Source organism: Hippopotamus amphibius, chromosome 1 (genome assembly GCF_030028045.1).
Source record: "Hippopotamus amphibius kiboko isolate mHipAmp2 chromosome 1, mHipAmp2.hap2, whole genome shotgun sequence".
NCBI classification, from domain to species: Eukaryota; Metazoa; Chordata; class Mammalia; order Artiodactyla; family Hippopotamidae; genus Hippopotamus; species Hippopotamus amphibius.
Window position 1 is genome coordinate 141,358,819 of NC_080186.1, and position 22,781 is coordinate 141,381,599.

A 22,781-nucleotide genomic window follows, 5' to 3' on the forward strand; every position below is an offset into this window, starting at 1 on the left:
AATAACCTTTGGCAACAACAAAGGCAAACAGGTACCTGAAAGTCAAGGATGCCAATATAGAAAATTCTCCCTTTCTTTATTTTAAAAGACGCAGGTGTCATTGGCATCACAAGAAGTCATTAGCTCTTGAGAAGGTTCATTTAGAATCTAGATCAAATATAAGAAAGGGAGAGAAAGTTAAAAACCCAGACCTGTGAAGAAGGCACCACATCAGAAAGTCTAACAGCTCAGTTTCCATTGAGATGTGCAGTGTTATAGAGTAGGGGCCTCCAAATGCCTGCAAAATTGAAACAGATAATATTAATGAATGGAGCTGAGTCTTGATTTCCTACAGCCCTCCATAAGCCCCACTGGTTTTCAAACCAGCCAAGGGAGCTCATCTTCCATGCCAGACCCCAGGGCTGGGGTGCCCAACATGGGACTTGAACCCCTCACCCCTTAGGCAGGATTCCTTAACCTCTGATATCCCCCCCTCCTTTTCTGGGTCATCCACCAGGGATGTGGGTCTAGACTAGAATGTGTCTCCTTCCCTCCTATGAGACTCTCTGTGGTTCTTTCTTTATAACCTTGGTTGTAGAACAGCTGTTGTAGTTCTCAGAGAAAGGGACTCCATATGTGGTTGTAGTTTTGTTGTGTTTGTGGGGAGAGGTGAGCTCAGGGTCTTTCTGCTGCATCATCTTCATCTCACCTCCACAATTGGTGCTTTCTAATTTACTGTTGGCAGTCTTTATGTATCCAAGTTTATAACAAATTCCAATCCGAACCTACAATTTTCTATATTTCTATTCCCCTCTCCACCACTTATACCCACTTTCTGGCCATTAGACGATCAATAGAAAATGAATAAAACTCACATGTTAAAACATACCCAAGTGGAAGACATACTGTTTAAGTTATTATTCCAGAAAAATGAGATTTCATTGGCAGATCCAATAATTTCGTTGTTGGGTTTTCCAACTATTTTTCCCATTTGGAAAAATAGGCTTTTTCGTCAATTTAGTTTATTTATTTTTATTTTTGGCTGCACTGGGTCTTTGTTGCTGTGTGCAAGCTACTCTTAGTTGCAGTGCACGGGCTTCTCATTATGGTTGCTTCTCTTGTTGTGGAGCGCAGGCTGTAGGCATGTGGGCTTCAGTAGTTGTGGTGTGTGGGCTCAGTAGTGTGGCTCGCAGACTCCAGAGCTCAGGCTCAGTAGTGGTGATAGATTGTGGTGATAGATTTAATTGCTCCAAGGCATGTGGGATCTTCCCGGACGAGGGATTGAACCCATGTCCCCTGTATTGGCAGGCAGATGCTTAACTGCTGCACCACCAGGTAAGTCCCTTGGTCAGTTTTTTAACTGGCATTCAAAAAAATGTGCACCATAATCCTGAATCTGCCTTTAGCAGGGAGTTTATCCATTATGGCTTTCATTGTTTTTTATTTACAAAATAAAGAAATTAATGTATTAACCTTTTAAGCCCATTTAAGCTCATAACAAGTGACCTTGTTCCAATCCTATTTTGAATCCTGGATTGGCATTTTATAGCTACACAGCAGTGGGTTAGCTCATTGATCTTTTAAACTTCATTTTTCTCATCTGTAAAATGAGATTGTCATCACAACATCACAGGGATATGAGAATTAACATAAAATAATATATGAAAATGATATAGTGTAATCCCTGTCACTAAGAAAGCAATACACTACTAGGAGTTATAAATTAGTGATTATTATTCCTGTTATATCATTCCTGTTATATCAGTGGTTTATTTTTCTATGGAAAATTTTGTTTTGGATCCATAGAATACACAGATATGATTAAATATCAAGATTAATTTTTCAGGTATGGACTTGCCAAAATCTTACCCTTGAATAATCCTTTACTCAAGAAAAAGTTTCTGAATCACAAATGTTCCAGAGAATATTTCTTTAATGAGTACTACCTAGGGCTTGAATTTAAAAACGGTTTCGATATTTCTGTTTCTTTCTATTTTTTTTGCTGTGGCCATGAAGGAAAAAAAGCTGACTTTATGTGAACTGACCTACACATGTATGGATTCAGTTACGACATGTTAATTCACCAACTCCCAGTGGTGGTCTGTGCAGGGCCGCCGAGGAACAGAGACTCACCAATGTTAACGAAAACAATTGTAAATATTTATCTTTTAAGAGCTGAATAACTTTGTTAAAGAGAAGTACTCAACAGAATTTTGCAGAAATACTCCTCACCTTGAGATAATCGTGATACCAGAAATCCAAATTATACTCAACAATGCAGTTTTGTAACTGTCAGTGTTTATAGACATTTAGGCGGTGTTCCATTATTGCATGCCAAGCTCTAAAACTAGATCATTCGGAGCATAAACCATACTTCATCTCTCAAGATTATAAAAATGTATAATAATGATAATATTCACAGACTTTCCCTGCTCTTTTATCAGTTGAAAAGTAGAGTTAACAGGCAAAGTAAAGATAGCTACAAACAGCAGAAACAAATGTTTCCGCTTGACCTACTAATAGCTGTGCTATATTGTAGAGGGGAGAGTATAGTCTTATTTATGATGTCTGAAATTGAATTTCCTCTTTAAAGGACAAAGCAATTTAATTTTCAAAAAATATTTGAGTTTTATTATGGAAGAAAAAGCCCTCTGTTTTAACAGTTTCATTGAATTTCATTTTTTCATTGAACTTGTACTCACCCTTCCACTTGTGGGGGGAATTTATTATAGGTACTGATTTTATATTAAATGAGACAAAATTTCCAAGATATATTTAAATGAAAATTTGAATTCCTTGTCATCGACAGTAAAATGTATAGACTTTCCCTAGTAATGCCATACTTTATTGTTTAAATCCCCAGTCTTCCCTGCTTCCTGACACCCCAAGTATTGTTACTTTAGTTTCTGAAATAAAACCAATGAATCCATAAACATAGGCTGTGGGTAATGTTGATACAATAGGCAAATAATAAAATAAAATCTCATCTGCTTCTGAACTCCTCTACTAACTTAATCACTTCAATTATTCCTATTTCCAAGTCCAGATTTTCCTTTTAGATTTACTTTTTAATGATGTCTCTTTATTGAGATTTTGTATTTAATGTATCATTGTTACAATACTTTTCTTTATGATTTGAACATAATTTTTTCCATCTTTTCAACATGCTTTTTTTTTTAAAAAACTTTTATTGAGATACAGTTAACATACAATAAACTGCATATATTTAAAGTGTACAATTTGGTATTTTTTTTCTTTTTAGTAATGTATATATGGCAATCCCAATCTCCCAATTCATTCCCCCCAACCCTCCCCGCTTGCCCCATTTGGTGTCCATATTTTTGTTCTCTACATCTGTGTCTCTATTTCTGTCTAGAGATTGTCATACAGAGTGAAGTGAGTCAGAAAGAGAAAAACAAATATCGTATATTAACACATATGTGGAATATAGAAAATGGTACAAATCAACGGGTTTGCAAGGCTGAACACGCTTTTTATACTGGTTTGCAATCAGCCCGCTGTAGATGACTTTTTTCCTCATCACCCCATTAAATTTGCATTTCTGGCTCTTCTGCCAGTCTTTTGTTTGCTCCAATAAGGATTATAATTTCTGGTTAACTTCAGTATTGGCCTTCCTATTCATTTGCCTACAAGATTACTACTATTTCCATGAGTCTAGAACTTTTGCAAGCTTTTCTCCAATTTAAGTAGGAAGCCCCCAGTGGTGAAGATGCTTATTTACACAGCTTGTTCTTCCCTGGTAGCATTATTACAGAAATGGAGCTGAAGAGGCTATGAATACAATTGCAGGTTAAAATGTTACATGTAAACATTCTTACAAAAGTTTCAGTAGTGTTTTTTATTGTTTTTGTTTTTGTTTTTTTTAATAAATACTCCTTACTTTGTTGTTGATTTCTAGAATCTTGAAATTATTGCTGTAGAAAGCCTGTCAAGTTTTATTATTGCTTTTGGGAAGTGGAATTGGTCCTTACTGTGTCACTTTAGAAATGTCCACATTAACTACTGTGATTCCTGTTTTCTGCAAATGAGGCTCAGAAGGAACTGTGCAATGGGTCAAGCCAATATTTAAAGTGAGATCTCTGACTCCAGTGGCCATGCTCTTTCTGCTACAGTAGATTCTAAAGTGTCTATGGTGGCCACCCTCATCATCTCTAGCTTATTTAGGATGACTTTTCCTTTTGACCTGAAATGCCAACTTTTTTTTTATGTTGTTTCTCATACTTTTAAGACGATTATGTTTTTCAAATAAAAGATAGACCATTAGTCAACGAGATCCAGTATGAGTTTTTTTTGAAGATGAGTTTTGAAAGTATCTTTACAATTAAGTACAAATTATTATTTTTTTAATCTGGCAAAATCATTTATTTACAATGTTTTAAGCAAATCAATAGACCTATATGAGTTTCTTCTTTCATAACTGCTCCATGGTAAGATCAAAGAAGGTAATATGCATAAATTATACTTTGATGGACTATTAATTAGGACATCATCTTTTCCGTAATAACATGTGCTGCATGTTATAGAGAAAGGCAAGTAAATTATCAACCCAAACTAAAAAGATTCTTAATATTTTACAATCCCATGGAAACTCTAACCTCTCTTTGATTATAAATGTTTTATTAAAAAATAGTGTGGCTTTTGGAAATATAGTATTATAAATCAGCATTGTTTCAAATAGAGTTTTGATGTTTGCTCACTAACACAGAGAAGGACAACCTTCCGTTGAAATAATCTTAACACCAGACATAGTATGGCCACTCAATTAATGATTACCAAATGAATGTGTGGATTTGTATAGATATTCAGAAATACAGAGATCACTAATTAGCTGAATTACCCAAATTCAACTGGCTGACACATTACCTGTGACAAATAGTAGTTTCAAAAGGAGCTGAAAATAAATTCAAAATCAAGTGTTTGTTTTTCTAACATCAGAATACATAGCAATACGAGGCCCTTTTCCCCACATGGCAACAAACAGCTGGAGCTGAGGCTATAGACTGAGCACGTACTGTTTTCCACAGTACCTAATGCTTTCTTCAGTGTGATACTTTTCTACTATACAGATACATGTTAGATCCCTTGCAGTAGCCTTTGTGACTGAGTTAAGTTTTAATGTTTTATTATCTTTGAATGAAAGATATGTCCCTTATCACTAGAAGTCTCCCCAACGCTAACGTGCCTGATCAATGTTGAATCATCTTTTGAAACCTACTCAGCTAACACTTTCATCTGAAGACCTCCCTCATACCACTTCCCAAGTATAAATTTCCTATACCTTGTCCATTTATTGCTAGCTATACATCATTTTTAGTGTTATAACTTAGGTTCCCTTGGATTCTCTGTGAAATTATGAGCTTTCCAAGAGCATACTGCTATCCTCTTCTCTGTAATCTCAGTACCTACCATAGTGACCGAGGGAGTCTAAGATGTCCCAACTGTTTAGTCAGTGGTTAAATGGCTAACAACTCTTAGTTTGGCATTAAGTCCCAAGGCCACTGTCATGTGGTGCAGGACTTCTTCAATTCCTTTTAATTCCTTTCAATTCCTTTCAAGTTTCATCTTACACATTATTAGTTCCTACTGATTCAATGATCTAACTTTATGAAGAATGGCAGGGCACCCCTGTTATGTGTTTCATAGCATCCTCTACTTTTCTCACAATATTTTTATTGTTATTTATGCCAATTCTTTGTTTTCCTCTCCCAACATAGCTTTGATTTCCTTAAGGAAAAAGGCCATGAAATATTTGTCTCTAGATCCCTATTAATTAGCACAGTACTTAACACAGGGTAGAGACTCAGCAAATGTTAGTAGAATTTAGTTTAATTAAATTAAATTAACATTTGGAGTTTATTTGACTAAATCTTGGCTATAATGTAATCAAGTCAGATGACTGTTCTTGTTGGTCACAAGAGCTGGATGGATGTTAGAAGGTCTTAACGAACAGGTATAATTAAATTCAAACAGATGGTCAGTCATAATGCCAAGTCTATTCTTATTTTGATTCCTTAAATAATTGTTACTGTGAGCCTTGACATGGATATAGTTTGATAACCAAAATAATTGTAATTCACTGCATTCATTTTTCTGAGTGCCAAGAAATCAATGAATGTGATGTTTAAGCTAGTTTACATAGGCAGTTTTATTTGAATTGAGTAAGTCACTTGGTTGGAGGATTTTATTTTATTTTTTAAAATAATTTTACTGAGATATAATTGACATACAATAACTTGCATATATTTAAAGTGTACAATCTGATATTGGAGGATTTTAAAAGTATTAATTTTGCTAAGTCCTGAATCATTTTTTAGGAAGATGCATGTTTTATTTGTAGAAACATAATTTACTTTGTCTTCACCTGGCCACCATCTGACACAGAAGGATTTTGCCTCACATAGTCTTGTCTGTAGGAACCAGGTACAGTTTTATGCCTATTGTCGAGATGATTGTATCATTGTATTTCAAGTGATTGTTAAGTATTTTGTACTTTAACTTTGTGCTTATAGAAACATGAAGGAATGCAATAGCTCTGGGGGAGCTTTTAAAACTATAATGCTCAGACTCTTCCTGTAGAACAATTAAACCAGTCTCCTGGGATTAGATCCAAAAACAAATCTACTGTATGAAGAACAGATATGAAGAAACTACTATTGTTTCAGTATGTTGACTCTTTTCCATTTATGCATTATTAATTTTGAGTTGAGGTGCTACTGGTAGCACAGATACCAGGTGTTTAACAATTTCTCTTTTTTGTAAGTGATTCCTTTAAAATCGTGATAGGATCGTGCCACTGACACAACTTCAAAAATCTTCAGAGTAGCTTAGGTTCCTATTAGCACTTGGCATTTTTAGGTGCTCCTCCTTGACCATGTTTTAAAACAGGGTAATGGCAGGTCACGCTGATAATATGAAATGAGAGTCAAGCATTCCATTTTGTTATTGAATAATGTTAGCTTTATTATTATAATAGAATACAGTATGACATAAAATTAAGAGCTTTTGCTAAACTCTGTAAAGCAATACATGCATCTGCCATAAACAACCTCAATTCATGTTAGGTTTTATTGCCACTTCACTGCACTAAGGTGCAATAAACATTCAGTGTCATCTTTTAAAAAATTTTCCTGGGAGTTTACAGGAACTGTCCTCTATAAGAGTGTATCTTTATTTTCAAGGAAGACTTAACTAGTATTACATGGTTTAGCAAAGCACTGTAGAAAAGCTACATAGAATCATTTGTCCTTGATAAGTTGTGCAATCAATTTATACAATAGAATATTGCCCACATATACTAACAAACTAAGAAATGATAGAAATGCAGTCATTGCATAGCAGAAAGCAGACTAATAAGAAATATTCACATCTAATGAGCAAATTACAGACCAAATGTTAGCCATGAGGAGTCTGGAAGATAAAATGCTCTTAATAAACACATTAGGTTAACGCCCCCAAAAAACAAGATTAACAGCAACACAGAAGTTAGAACCATATTTTACTTTATTTTCTATACATGATATCTACACATGATACCAAAGGATGAAATATCCCTGGTTCAGCCTTTATTGGCCTAGCTTGTTAAATTTAGGCAGGACCAAATCAAACAATAAAGCACATTTAAAAAGAAAACCAGAGTTTGCTTAGGAAAACACTAACTGTATCTTCCTGCATCATTGGATAGCAGCTTTTTGAGACAAACATTGCTCAAAACTTGGGTGTGGATCCCAACTGTCTTATTTGGTAATTGTGATGACAGGTTTATGTCATAGTATTCTAAATGTGGTTAGACCATGACCTGTGGATTCTGGACATTACTTTTAAATATCTCTGAAATTCTGTCAGACAAAAGGAGACTTCAAAAATACCTTCTGCATAAATATTTATTTCTAAAACATCTGGGAAGTAATGAAACAGACTAGAATCTTCATAGGGAGTATTAATGGACCTCTTGTCATTAAAGCCCTTACGTAGTATGCCTACAAATATATTGCTACAGTATAAATGAAATGTAATATTAATCAATAAAAGCTATTTCCTGTACATTCTTTCATGTATTTTTATATTTAATGCTACATATGGTATAACACTTATTGAAATAGTTGGTATCAGCAAAGATAGCAATAATATACAGTTGATTTTCTAGCTCCCACCAATGCTTTTCTGTTTTCTTTCTATATTACAGGAGCCTAAAATAGGGAAATGTGGGATGACTTGAGCAGATAGCAACTGATTTAATACTGTACACTGGACAACAGTTTGAATCACAAGCTTCTTCTACAGAAGCAGATTTTATACCCATATATTGTAAGTTCCATCTGATTCTTTCAGGCTGTTCTGGTCTTAAATGCAGGCTGTAAAAGTATATCCTTAGCATTTAACAACATTCTAACAGCTAAGAGCGGTGAGTCCTACACAATATTTTAAGAACACAACTTTTAAAAAAGTAAAAAAATGTACAGTCTCATGCTGTATATTTACATATATAGTTTATATATTCTCTATTTGCTTCCTAGTCATAAATTTCAATCTAAAGCTTTTAATGTACTGTTATATAAAATAATACATTCAACAATTCTAGAGCTTGCAAAATATTTTTGCCCTTCTAAAAGCATCTTCAGAATGAAAATCAAGTGATTATTGGGTGCATGTGCTATCTGAATATAGACAGGGTGGAAAATAAATCTCTTAAATTTGTTTTCTTTAAATTTATTTATTTATTTTTTAGTTTTATTGAGTGTATATCTGTTAAAACGTTTCCTCATTGTGTCTAGTGGTAAAAGCTCAGATTATAGTAAAGCAGCCTATTTAAAGCATTTGTCTCCGTTGGATTAAATGTGCTCTACAGTGAGGAACTACACCTTTGCCTATGCAATTTCCATAATTTTAAAATGGTATTTAACAACAAAATAATGCATTAGGCATTTTGTAAAAGGAGAAAGAATGTGGATCTGTAGCTTTGGAAACAAACTATTAAAGCTATACCTCAGTTTAAAAAACAAAACAGAAATATAAGAAGCACATTGTAGTTTGTGCCATAAAGACATAGATTTTTTAAAATGTTTCTTCATTAAACATTTATAATTTATTCTTTTAAACACCTTCACATAAAAATATTTTTGACATATACAGCATCTTTTTTCTAGAATATTTGGAAATATATATCTACAAATGACCTGGAGTTATAGAGTTGTTTGATTTTTCTTCTACTTTTCGTCATATCTTTGGACCTACTTCCCCCACCTTCCCTCTCTCTTCCCTTCTGTCTCCTTCTGTCCTGAGTTTGCCCTCTTGCTCCCTCTCAGAATCCTGTCTCTCAGCTGTATGCTCTGCTTTGGACTGCCAGATAGGGGTCTGTTGCTCTTATATGAATTATGGAAATAAGGAAACCTTCAAATTCTTTAAGACAGAGGCAATAAAGCAGATGGGAATTACTGCATTGAGAACAGAAAGTAATTCCCAGTGCAGAGGACCGAACAACAGAATGTGAATGACAGGACCTATTGATGTGGGGTGGGGGCTTTTAGCTGAGGCTCTCTGTTTAAATATGTAGCCCAATAGACCAAGTTAAAGATTCCGAATAACAGAGGGAAGGCTATTCTTGACAGTCGGTCAATTTTGCTGACGCTGTTAAAGGTTTTCTTCGGTTCCGGTGGTTTTGTTTCCGGCTTGACTTCTTTTGCTTCTATGGTTGCGCTTTTAGCAATGGTGGCTAAGCCGGGGTCACCCCTGGCCAAATTAGGGGTGTAGCTGGTTGCTGTTGGAGCGTAAGTGTTGTTTTTCTTAATGAGAGGATCCTTCACTTTCTTTGGCTGTAGAAGGAAAGAGTAAAAGTATTTTCTTTAGTAAACTGCGGGAAGCAAGTTTATAAGTTGCTGAGCAAAGTGACCTTTACTTTAGAACTCAAACATGTGTTTTTATTTAAAATCTAAGGAAGGTAATCATGATCGCATTTTGGAGATAAATGAAAAACAACAGACATAAATGTCTAGTTAAAAGATTCACAAGGGACCTTGCAGGACATCTGGTCCTGTCCAAAATGTTCATGACACAGTTGGTCCATAACACGTCTGGTTTATGCCAATAGTCTTTGAAATTTGGTCCTATCCAAAGTGCCCATGAGCATATTGGGTCCATGCTGAATGGTTTTGGACAGGACCAAATATCAAAGTCCTTTGGCATGGGCCAACTGTCTTATGGATATTCCAGACAGGACCTAATGTCTGCTAACCCATGGTGACTATAGGTAATAATACTGGATCATATCCTTGAATGCTGCTGAGACTAGATCTTAAATATTCTCATCACAAAAAAAGAAATGGTAACTATGTGACCCGATAGAGATGGTAGCTAATAGGATGGTGGTAATCAATTCACAATATATAAATGTATCAAGTCAACCACATGGTACACCTTAAACTTACACAACGTTATGTGTCAGTTATCTTTCAGTAAGGCTGGGTGAGAAAATGCAGACAAATATTTTCCAGGCTTTCCAATCAACAGGTGGAAATTTCCTCTTGATTGTTAAATCTAGACTTGCGACTAGCAGAGTGAAGCTGTGCCAGCTTAGGACCCTATCCTCAAGAAGCTTTTCAGCCTCAGCCTTTACCCTCTGGAAGCATCCCGCTGCCATGTGAAAAAGCCTTGCCCAGACCACTGAGGGACCAGAGACCATGTACAGTAAGAGATCCAGCCAACATGAGGTCCCAGACACATGAGAGAGGCCCTCATGGATCTTCTCACCCTGGTGGGGTCTTCAGTTTACTGCAAGCCCAGGTCAGACTAATAGAAATACCATCAGGTTTTCCCCAGCCCACAGTGCTTGGTTGTTGTTTAGGTCACTAAGTTTTCAGGTAGCTTGTTTTGCAGTGATAAATTGCTGAGCGAATTATTATTTGCTCCTTCTCCACATGCTTCCAGTGAGCAAGTGACCAAGCAGGGGTAGTTAGGATATCCTGAATTCCACTGTTGCTCAGTTAGCGGCTCATCAGTGTTATCTATGCAGTAACTGACAACCGCAGCATTTCTTACAGTTTCTGTCATACAGACATTTCTCAAAAATAAAGTGGATCATTGTTTAGAGCTGCGTGGTCTGATCCAGTTGCCATTAGTAACTTGTGATTATTGAACACTTGAAATGTGGCTAGTCCAATTTGAGATGTGCTGGAAGTATAAAGTATACATAAGAAGGCTTAGTATGAAAAACTAAAAAAAGGGTGGAATATTTCTCCTAAATAATGTTTAGTATTGTTACATGTAAAGAGAATATTTTTTATATATTGGCTAACATATATTATTAAACTTAATTTCACTGGTTTATACTTTTTAAATGAGGCCACTAGAAAAAAAATGTTAATTATATATATGGCTCACACTTGTGGCTCGCTTATATTTCTGCTGGACAGCACTAGTCTAGAAGAGTGGGCCACATTCTTTTGTGGACACTAAATCAACCATTAAAATTTTTTTAACTGTGAAAGTCTTGGGCACAATCTCACATTTTGAATCAGAACTTCTAGGCAGTGAAGCTTGGTTATCGACATTGTGGCAAAACTACACAGAGGATGTTGATGAACAGCTAAACTTGACCAACCAGACTCGATATACTCTGGACCAGAGGTCCCCAACCCCCGGGGCCACAGACCAGTATGGGTCCATGGCCTGCTAGGAACCAGGCCACTCAGCAGGAGGTGAGTGGCAGACAAGCAAGGGAAGGCTTCATCTGCTGCTCCCCATTGCTCACTTTATTGCCTGAACCATCCCCCTGCCCCCACCCATTCCGTGGAAAAAGAGTCATCCACAAAACCGGTCCTTGGTGCCAAAAAGATTGGGGACTGCTGCTCTGGACTACTGTATTTTTAATATCAAATCAGAATAAAATATTACTTTTGGAGGAGCTGCTATTTTTCACAAGATGCAATTTTAAGAGGTTAAATTCTTTATTATCCAGCTCCATGACCTATCTGCTACTTTTTCTCCTCTCCAGATCCTTAAGCATACATTCATTGGGACTTAAAAAAAAACCCAGATTTTTTTTTTCCTAATATTAAAAAAATAAGGCCACTTACTCCAAGTATATGCCCATTTCATAGTGAAGGCAGATTTGATTACACTTTAGAAGCAGTGACAGAAATTTCTATAATTATTTGTACAAAAATAAAGTGAGTAAAAGTGATGCTCTCTGAAGGTGGTCCAAATGACTGCAAGTCAAAAAAATTGATATGACTTCTTTCAACACAAACAGCCAGACTGAACTTGCATTAAGTCCAATGCTTAGAAAATAGCAGATTTAATATTAAAGGGTACATTGAAAAGCATATATATCTTTTAGATAAAAAGCATATTTACTCTGATGTTGAAGAGAGGCAATGGGATCTAATCTAAACAAAATCTGAGTGACAGACACCTCATTAGGTAAACCAAAATGAATACTCTGCCACAGGAAAAATTCTTGGAGAAGAGTTCGTATTATTAGTAAATTTCATCCCTCCCATGGCCAATTTATCATAACACCCCGATACTAAAATTTTCATTTCTGAAAATATTGAGCTCCCCCATATTCTTTAAGGAGTTGGTATTTCTTTTAGCAATTAACCATATGAGGATGGATCTTAAGAAGGCTACTATATGCTCACATGACAGTGTGATGCCCTAGGGGGATTTTCTTTTTATGTTCAAGTTATACCATGTCAGAGATTGAAATTTTAACTCTCCTGAAAGCACTCACCTGGTCACAGAAAAAGTACTTTATGCATCCTCTCTGAATGTCAAAACAAGGCCTGGATCACACCGTGATCATGTTCCTTATTATAAGCTAATCAAACTGGCAAAGCCCTGGTGCAGATTTTTACAGAGACATAGACAAATTACAGAAAATATTCTCTTTCTTATTAGGATGACAGATATATGCATAGATGTGTTATTTATATATGTATATGTAGGTGTAAATATGACTATACCTATATCTATATATGTACACTGAATAATGTGAACGGTAGAGTGATAGAGATTGAAATATTTTATTTGAGACGCTGCACTTGAAAGGCTAATATATGGTCACAAAGAGAGAAATATAAACTCCACTATGAGTTCGCCAATGCCTCAACCCAAATTCTATGCTTTCCAGATCAAGTTCAATTCATCTAACAAGTTATTAACAACTGATACGGACAAGCCACAATCAGAAAGACACTGGCCTCTTGCAGCATGCAAAGAAAGCATTACGCTAGAAAAGCAACTTTTCCCAATGTTTGCATTTCATTTTTCAGTTGCATATCACCATTGTTTGCATATCGTTAATTCTGAAGAACTTTAGTAGATAGCGTATTTCAGTGATTCTAAGATGTGCATTTTTTAAATGTCCACATCTGTGACTTTGGGCTATGTCTTACAATTGCTAGTGTCTTATGATCACTCATCTTCAGTTTTGGTACTCTTTCCTTTGGGACTGCCATTCTGTTCCAGGACAAATTGAGGCCACCAATGGCTAAGGTATTGGACAAAAACTCTTGTCTCCACTCTCTCACCCCTCTCTCCAGCTGGTAAATGCGGTCTCTTTTGTCTTGTCTCCTCTCTACTGAATCTGAGTCAAGGTTCTTGGTTTGAAAATTCAGAGATTTTTTTACACTGAGTGAGGATGTTTCAAGGCAAGGTGAATTTTGAGGACCTGGTTCTGGTCCATTTGGTTGTGACAGTGCATCCTGTACAGACCCTTCTCTGTTTTTGCTTGTGTAGGTGATTATTGAGGTGTTCAACTGATTCACCCGTGGCTGAAAGGTAAATCTCAGAGAGCTCTTACTTGGCAGCATATTTTCTTTCTTATGTGTGCGTATATTAGTGGTATATCATATAATCAGTAACACTTTAGATTCTATTAAATGTGGTAGATCGACCACAAAGGATCCTCTTTTCTAGTATATTTGTGGAGCTGTGGGAAAAATATCATTAAATGGATTTCTTTACTATAGACCCTCTCAGACTCTTTAATATACTGTGACTCTGTGACAATATGTAGAATTATTCAAGTGTATTTGACCACAGAACTGTATTTTTAGGGACCGACTCAAGATACTAGTATTCTGTGTTTGTTGTAGAGTGATTCTTCCTAGATTACTTCTAGATGTCTTGAATCTCCGTGTCTCTGACTTTGCCCTTCTTTCTACCATCCCAAGCTTCCTTGCATTTTGACATATTTTTCCTTCAAACACCAGAAGTAGAAATATCCTCCCCAGCTGCACTTTATTTTTTTGGTCTCACCCCGCAGCATGTGGTAGCTTCGTTCCCCAGACCAGGGAACCACACCCCCTGCACTAGAAAGCAGACTCCTAACCACTGGACCACCGGGGAAGTCCCTCCCAATTGTGTTTTAGAATCCACTCTAACATAGGTTCTAATTGAGAAGAACTGTGATATTCTCGACTTGATAATCTTCTACAATGAAGAATTTTCCTGTAAATTCTGTGCTATGATTCTTAAAGCAAACCTCTATTTTGGAAAGAGAAAATATGTTTCCCAACCTTTACTTTAGTGAAAATTAGAGATAATGCATTTTGCAAGCTCAATTCAATTGAGCCATTAAAATAATAACATTTATGACCAAAGTTATTAGGCTCGGAAAACAACCAAAAGACTATGATTTTCAAGTTACAAAAATTATAATGGCGTAATTGCTCTTAATGTCAGGTTTGTTAAAACTGCTCTCACATCAGTAGGGACCTTAGGAAAGTATATCTGAGTAGAGATGTTTACCTTTGTGTTTCTCCTTTATCTCATTTCCTCTACTCTGCACGTCTCTCCACTGAAACAACCTTTCCTCAGAAATGACAAAATTCTCTTAGCCCTTAATTATGTATGACATAAGAAGCAAAGAATCATCTTTACCCATTCTTCATCCATTCCCCCAAGTCCAAACATTCCTTCTTATAAGTTTAAAAAGACATAATAGTGCTATATCACAGGAGAGAGTAAAGCATTTACCTTTTCTGGAACGACACTTTTGCCATCCCATGCATAACCTCTCTTGGTGAAATAGTTTACTGTGGCAAACTCGATCAGAGCTGAGAATACAAAGGCATAGCACACGGCAATAAACCAATCCATAGCAGTCGCATAGGCCACCTTAGGGAGGGAATTTCTGGCACTGATACTCAACGTGGTCATGGTGAGCACAGTCGTTACTCCTGTAAAGAAAGGAAGTGAATTTGTAGGTTCACACTACAAACTTTCATCACTGAGGTCAGCCTACTTGTGTAAAGGGAAACACAGACAGAGTGTGCTTTCAAGTTCATCACATTTTGGTTTGGGATGCATGAGTTTTAATTTCACCCCAGTGTACTTTGCAGTTCATGGTATGGCAGTATTGACGGGGAGCTCTTGCGGGGATAAACTGCTCAGCTATTGCGAAGCTGTTAATAAGATAGTGAACTCCCTTAAATAGGCTTCTTGAACATGGTGTCCTAGGCAGGAAAGGAAATAATATTCCTTCACTGTCTCCAGCTCTAGGAAAAAGAAAGCAGAGATCTTCACTGTCCTTCATCCATAAGTAATTTCTGAATCCTCAGCTCTATTTAATATTCTACCTGTATACCTTGAATATATATGCCAAGAAACCAATAACTTTTTGATAATTGATCACTGATAGATAATTAAATTATCTTAGGATAATATTTTGTTATATTATTAACTCTTTGGCCTTTAAATTATTTTTTCCTGATTCTTGAAATAGCTACTCTTTTGAAGATATTCCTGAAATAAGTTGCATGTGACTTGCTTGAGGTCACATAGTTCAGAAGTGGCAAAACCAAATTTGAACACATTCATCTGGTTCAAATGTCCACAGTCTTACTCCTCCTGCTAATGCTGCCATATCTTCCCTATTGTCCAAATCTATCCCTACTGATTAAAATCACCTATATTCAAAGCAATTTTCAAGTCAGTTGCTTTAAGTTTACTTAGATCGTTATATGAGTTGGTATGTGAATGATGACATCCATTAATGTTCATTTAACAAATTAATATTATCGACCTACTATACGTAATGCATTAAACTAGTTAGAATACTGTAAATTTCCTTTTAAGCCATTTGAAAATGTATGAAAAAAATCACAGGAACCCAGTGGGGGTGGCTTAGGCTGCATGGTGTGGAAAAAATCTTAACCTCTTCCAGTAACTATTCCCGCACTACTTATTAGCTCTATAGCCTTGAGTAAGCAAGTTAATTTTAGGGACCTCAGTCTCGAAACTGTAAAAGTGGTGATTTAAACTTCATTCTCTTGATTGTCCATATCATTGGTGAAATTCTAGGAGAGGAAAATTCCTGCACATTCACAAGATTATTTGAGGATTAAATATAGAATATGTGAAAGCGTTTTAAAGATAAGTAAATTATTGCCACAGAACATATTGTCATCCCATGTGTCTAAAACTCATACCTATGGTTCCCCTTTTTGATTAATTTTAAAGAAGCAGCAGGTTCACACAGCTAGTAGGTGGCTAATTTTTCTAAGCTGCTTTAAACTATCCGATATTCCCTAGTTTCCATGAATTTCAAGGTAGATGATCTCTGTAACTCTATTAGAAAGTGATAGGATTAAGAAGAAACACTGAAATTTTTATAAAATCATATTTTTTATACACAGTCACAGTTGTAGGGAACAGATTTACTATGAACTTTGGAGGTATTGCAGAAAGTTCTGGGGCATTATCCATATTATGTAACCAATAAATGGTGTATGGAATACTGGCTGGAAAATAGCCCCCAAATTTACATATCAATATTAACTTGAGCAAAGAACAAGGTAATTAAATGTCAGTATTTGGGGAACAGAGCAACCCAATTTCAAATCCCAGCTCTGTAATTGCTGAGTGACCTTGGGAAAATTGCCTCACAATTCTGAGCTTCTGGATTTTTGTAGTTATTTCCTTGTAAATTAACTTTAATAAGTCTAACTCAGAGGGCTATTGTGAGTATTAAATAAAATAATGTAATAAAGTGTTTAGCACCAGGCCTGATACTTACTAGCACAAAGTTAATAACTTATTACTGACAACTACAGTCCTTTTGGATAAATCCCTGCTAAAGTGAATTCCACTTTTTTTTTTTAAGTTTGGTTTATTTGGGCAACCAACTGTTAAAAGTAATTTGGGAATGGGTGTTCTTAAACACAATGTATCCATAAATTAAAAACAGTTAAGAATAGTATAAAGAGGGTGTGTGTGTGTGTTTGTGTGTGTGTGTGTGTGTGTGTGTTTGTCTTACAATTCCTGCTATAGGGAAAAGGAAAAAAACTTAAAATGTGTTGAGCATCTGTTAAGTTCCAAGTACAGAGCCCGACAATTTACAAATTTTATTTTTCTCACCTAATCTTTTAAATGGCACTATTTTACTTTAGTTGTACTCTCAATTTACAGACAGCTGATACTTAGAAGACTGAAGATTGAACCTAAAACTTGGGTCTATCTGGCAGCAAAATTACATGGCCACACTGTTGCCAAGAGAGAAAGAGCATGGAAGGTCAAGAAGATGATGTTTTAAGACATAAAACAGCTTCAGCTTTGTTGCATTCCAGATGCCATTTAATAAACTGCTATAAGGTAAAATTTTTGCTTTATTTTTTCCTTTTGGTATTTTTTTCTTTAAATACCCATGACCCTCTCAGGCATCCCCCACAGCACAGAGGAATGTTCTGAGTGCAGACTAGAAAGAATAGAGATGTGTACTAAATAAATGTTAAAAGGCTGAAGGTCTTGGAAAATTGTATTTGTGGTTTTATTGGACTTAAAATACTAGAAATATATAACTTGATACACAGGAGTACTTGCCACGGTTGAGTTTACAGATATGTAGTTATGTTCACCAAAAGGGTAGCAGACTGTTGAAAATGTTAAGAACAAGGTTTTTGACTTATAAAACATTCCAAAGTGCTTTGGAGGATTTCCAAAAAGCAAGGGTAGGACTTGCTGGGGACAGAGAAGGGGAAAGTGAGCATTTAAAAATATCATTTTCACTATAGTGCTGCCTCATTTTGCAAAAATAAACAGAAAACATAAAATAAATTATCTTTTTTTCTCATTTAAAAAAAATTCAAGTGAATAAAGGGCTCAAACTACATACACATATAGAAGTGAGCATCTGACAAGGGTTCACTCTTCAGTTCTAATAAGTGGCGTAAACACTAGTTAATATTCACAAATTGTGATAAGGGAAAAAAATAGTTTTAAAAGAAATACTCTTTTGCTCTGCTGCTGGAATCATTCTGGGTCTTGAGTTCGCTATGTTCTTAGGCTAATGTCACAGCAAAGATTTGGTGGTGTCCAACCCAGAAACACCTTGCTAAGTTCAGAAGGAAAGATACTTTTCTGGGCCCTTGTAGCAGAATCTTGCTTTTTTTTCCTGAGATGACTGATGCCACAGGGGTCTCTGCACAAGAAGAATCCTCAGTTTAGACCGTAAGCATCTGAAGGTTTTTGTTTTGTAGTAAAGGGTTTTAAATATAGCATGCACCCAGTTGATTTTTTTTTGGAATGCACCTTGATAATTGTACCTTTCACCAATTAAATATGTGGTCGTTATTTCCAAATAAATTATGGTGCCCACAGCAACCCCGTTCCATGCCTTGTCATTGCAGCAGGCGGTACATGGGTAATGGTGCCTCACTGCCATTAAGTGCACAGACTCTAGAGCTAAGAGGCTGGTCTTACTTCAGACTTCTTCACCTCATAGCTGCTGACCTTGCACAAGTTGCTTAATATCCTGTTGCTTAGCTTTCTTGTGCATAACACAGGGATAACATTACAGAGGATTTTTTTAGTGTTAAATAAGATGATATAGGGTATTTCATAGAACAAAGCTTGCTATAAAAGCATTCAGTAAGTATTCTGCATGATTTTATCGTTATTCAAATTTTAAGCTCCAGAATTTAATTCATGAGGGGAATGGTTTATGTTAAGGTAACCTCTACATTCCATGACTAGAACATAGTAGGATCTCATAGCAGATTTCAAAGAAAAAGTCAGTGACTGGACAAGTGAATGAATGAATGAATCAGTGAGTTTTTGGTGATGAAATCTTGTTTTCATCAGTCTGAAAAGTACACTTAAGACAGTGTACTAGGGCGAAGGGGAAGCTGAGATGAAGTGAGAGAGTAACATTGACATATATGCACTACCAAATGTAAAAGAGATAGCTAGTGGAAAGCTGCTGCACAACACAGGGAGATCAAGTTGATGATGGGTGATGACTTAGAGGGCTGAGATAGGGAGGGTGGGAGGGAGTCACGGGAGGGAGGGGATATGGGGATATATATATAAATACAGCTGATTCACTGTTGTACAGCAAAAATTGGCACAACAGTGTAAAGCAATTACATTCCAATAAAGAGCATAAAAAAAAAAGACCGTGTACTATGATACAATCAGGAAATACCTCTTTATGTGAAATACAAACTTCTAAAATTATAAATTAGGGAGTGAGTTTTCCTATTAGTAAAAAGTTATTACCCTTTAAACATTTTTCCATTAGACTGACTTGAAGCATCTAAGGCATTTAAAATATTTTCATAGAAAAACAATATCTGTAACTCTTCAGAAGTTCTCACATTGGGTAAAAATGAGATATTCCTATACTGGTATGATGGTCATCAGTGAGTTCTTTCTACATAAGGAACCCCTGCTTTCATATATGTAAGGAAGTAATTCTGCTGATATCATATTTTCTCAGATTCTCAAAAAATACACTAAGACATGATAATGTATTAATGGGTGATTTAAGTATTAATGTTTCTATGTGCATTTTCATCTATCACATGCATTTTATGCCTGCTTCATTCCATTTCTCTCCTAAAATAGCAAATCAACTGTTCATTAATCCCATCAATTAACATGTACTGAAACAGCTTGCTATTTTAAAAAAGAATATTTTACAATCATGTCATCAAGAGAACGGTAATTCCTTGAACATTCCTATTGTACTAACTTCAGATTTTAATGTATAATTATTTTTTCATTCTATCTGCAATGTCACAGATATGATACAACTTGCCCTCCAGACCCTTGCATGGGTGTCCTGATTGGCACTTACCAAAGACAGTCCTTGCTGGTACAGACTCTCTGTTGAGCCAGAAGGAGACTTGGGAGAGAATAACGGTCATTATGCATGGCAGGTATGTTTGAATAACAAAATAGCCAATCTTTCTCTTCAAGTGGAAATGAGTGGTCATAACAACATATTCTCCTAGAGGGTAAAACAGACAATAAGGTGAGCAATTTGACCTTGAAAAGAAATCATCTCTGAGCTTTTCCATCAGCAGCAAGAACTCGGAGGTTAGAGATAGCCTTTCTCCATGTGACATCTGGTTCCTGGAGGGAAAAGCTTTTATCCAGGAAAGAAAAGAGACATTTAAAAAACACACCATAACACACTACTATATATAAAATAGATAACTAATAAGAACCTACTGTATAGCACAGAGAACTCTACTCAATACTCTGTAATGGCCTATATGGGAAAAGAATCTAAAAAAAAAAAGAGTGTATAACTGATTCACTTTGTAGTACACCTGAAACTAACACAACATTGTAAATCAACTGTACTCCAATAAAAATTAAAAACAAACAAAAAAAAAAAGAAACACCAAAATGGCACTGAGGATGAGACTGAGGTGCCAGAGATCTCATTAATATTCCTTACATCTTAATCCTGGTACCTGAGACATTTAAGAGACAAAGTTGAACATATATTTACAGATTGGCTTTAATAACCCTGAAGGCAATGTGCTAGATCCTGATGACATACACCAATAGATTAGAAGACACCACATCCCCAGTTTGTCCAGTGCAGGAAAGAATCAGGCTGTCTAACGAAGGGGCTTTGGTGTCCAAGAGGGGAAGCTGAATTCCAGCTCCAGCACTTGCTTTCGGTAGCTGTCTGACCTTGGATTTGGCTTAGCGTGATCTTCAAAATGAGGAGAGTAGGATAGAATTCTGAAAATTTGTTTTGAGGAACACCTTCATCAGAATTACCTGGGAAGGTTTTGAAACATGCAATTCTTCAGGTCCCACACAAACCATTCTTTAAGGTAGGGGCAGGAGAATCTGTATTTGTCACTAATTTTTGAACTTGTCCCAATTCCTAGACCAGTTTGGGAAAGAGTGGACTACCTAGACACTCTCCATGGTCTTTATATATGTCAAAGTCTGATTTGATTAGAGGCCCAAAGAAATAAACATGCAACCCAAATTGTAGGAGGTGGGTTGTTTTTTTTTTTAGTTGATGTGATATTGTCTTAATTACAAATATTAGAAGTTTTTAGCTTTACTCACTCAGAATACATACTTTGTTATCTGTGTGTGGGTAGGAGAGAAATAGGTGTATTCTTACTAAGAAAACATTGCTTTCTTTGGTATTCACATTTCTCTATCTTCCTTCTTCCTTTCAAATCCAAAATTTTCCCTCTTCAACCTGTGATTTTGTCTCAGCTCATGACCATCCAGCTTCAGCCCCTATAATGTGGTTAAAACTGCTCATGATCTCTTAGTATCCATAACTGATCATCTCAATCATAAAGGAGATCTCAGTCTTCAAGCCCACTGCCCACCTTCTTTGTAGCATTAAAAATTAAGCAGCGCTGACTGCCCCTACCATCTTGAAAGTGCTCTCTAGACTGACATTCTCCTTTTATCTCTCATTTTCAGTTTCTTTTGCTAACTCACTAGTTACTTCAGTCAGAGAATATTGAGTTCTTCCTATCTCTTGGGCACTAATCTTCATCTTTCTGCAAAGCAAATGTAGAGGTCCCTGGTAGAGTTCTGTCTTTAGCTGTCATCTCCATTTTTTTCTTGGCTCTAATAAGGAATTTTGCTTCTCACCCCTGCTCCTAATGTCATTTTTATCCAGATGGCTGCAGGAATCTATATCTCTAAGTGACACTGCTCTCAAAAATCACTGTATTTCCAAATATCTACTAGACATCTCATAGATACTGATTTTTCATTGCTATCACCAACTAAATATGTTCAAAAATGACATTACTTAAACTTCTCCATAAGAAATAATGACTAGCATATAGCAGGGCTTCCTTTCCACTTAGTGTCCATTTCTAAATTCATGGCACTCTCACCTGTCTATCCACTCAGGCTAAAAACCTAGAATTAATCCTTAAGATGTTAAGTAAGACTTCCTAAAGAGAGAGAAAGAAATCAGTTGATCATTACACTTTTAATTTCACCTGTGCAGTATCTTTCGGTCTCTCTCTTATCCCATGGTCACTGCTCTTATCTCCTTTGTAGATTTACAATGTAGAACTACCATAATCTGTGAACTGTCTTGTTTGTCTCCAGTCATGCTCTAACTCCAATTTCCCCCACACTTTGAGGTCAGACTGATCGTTTTAAAGCATATGTACATAACCTTAAAATACCTTAATGGATTCCCATTATCTACAGCAGGGTTTCTCAACCTCAGCAGGACTGACATTTCAGAATAGATCATTGTTTGTTGCGGGAGCTGTCTTGTGTGATGTAGGATGTTTAGCCACATACCTTGCCTCTTGCCCTCTAGCTGCCACCAGCAACCACTCTCCCGTCCCCCAATGCGACACTCAGCAATGTCTCCAGTGTTACACACTAACAAGCAAACTCCCTAACCAGTCTTCAAGACTCTCCACATCCTAGGTCTGATACTCATTTCAGTAGCACATCTCATGTCTCTCCACATATTTTCATCTCTCAGTATTTTGACCAACAAAATTCTCTACTTGACCTCTTCTACAACTGAATATTTTGTT

At 36.2% G+C, this 22,781-nt stretch overlaps 1 protein-coding gene across 1 annotated transcript in view; it reads right to left on the minus strand.

The window, feature by feature from the left end:
* Positions 1-6,943: 6,943 nt before the first annotated feature.
* Positions 6,944-22,781, minus strand: part of GABRA1 (gamma-aminobutyric acid type A receptor subunit alpha1) — a 65,865-nt gene continuing 50,027 nt past the window's right edge. Inside the window, exons 8-10 of the mRNA XM_057747475.1 lie at positions 20,078-20,230; positions 14,977-15,179; positions 6,944-9,809 (exon numbers count right to left, since the gene is read on the minus strand). Coding sequence (XP_057603458.1) covers positions 9,498-9,809; positions 14,977-15,179; positions 20,078-20,230 — 668 coding nt within the window. The 3' untranslated portion in view covers positions 6,944-9,497. The remainder of the gene's footprint in view (positions 9,810-14,976; positions 15,180-20,077; positions 20,231-22,781) is intronic.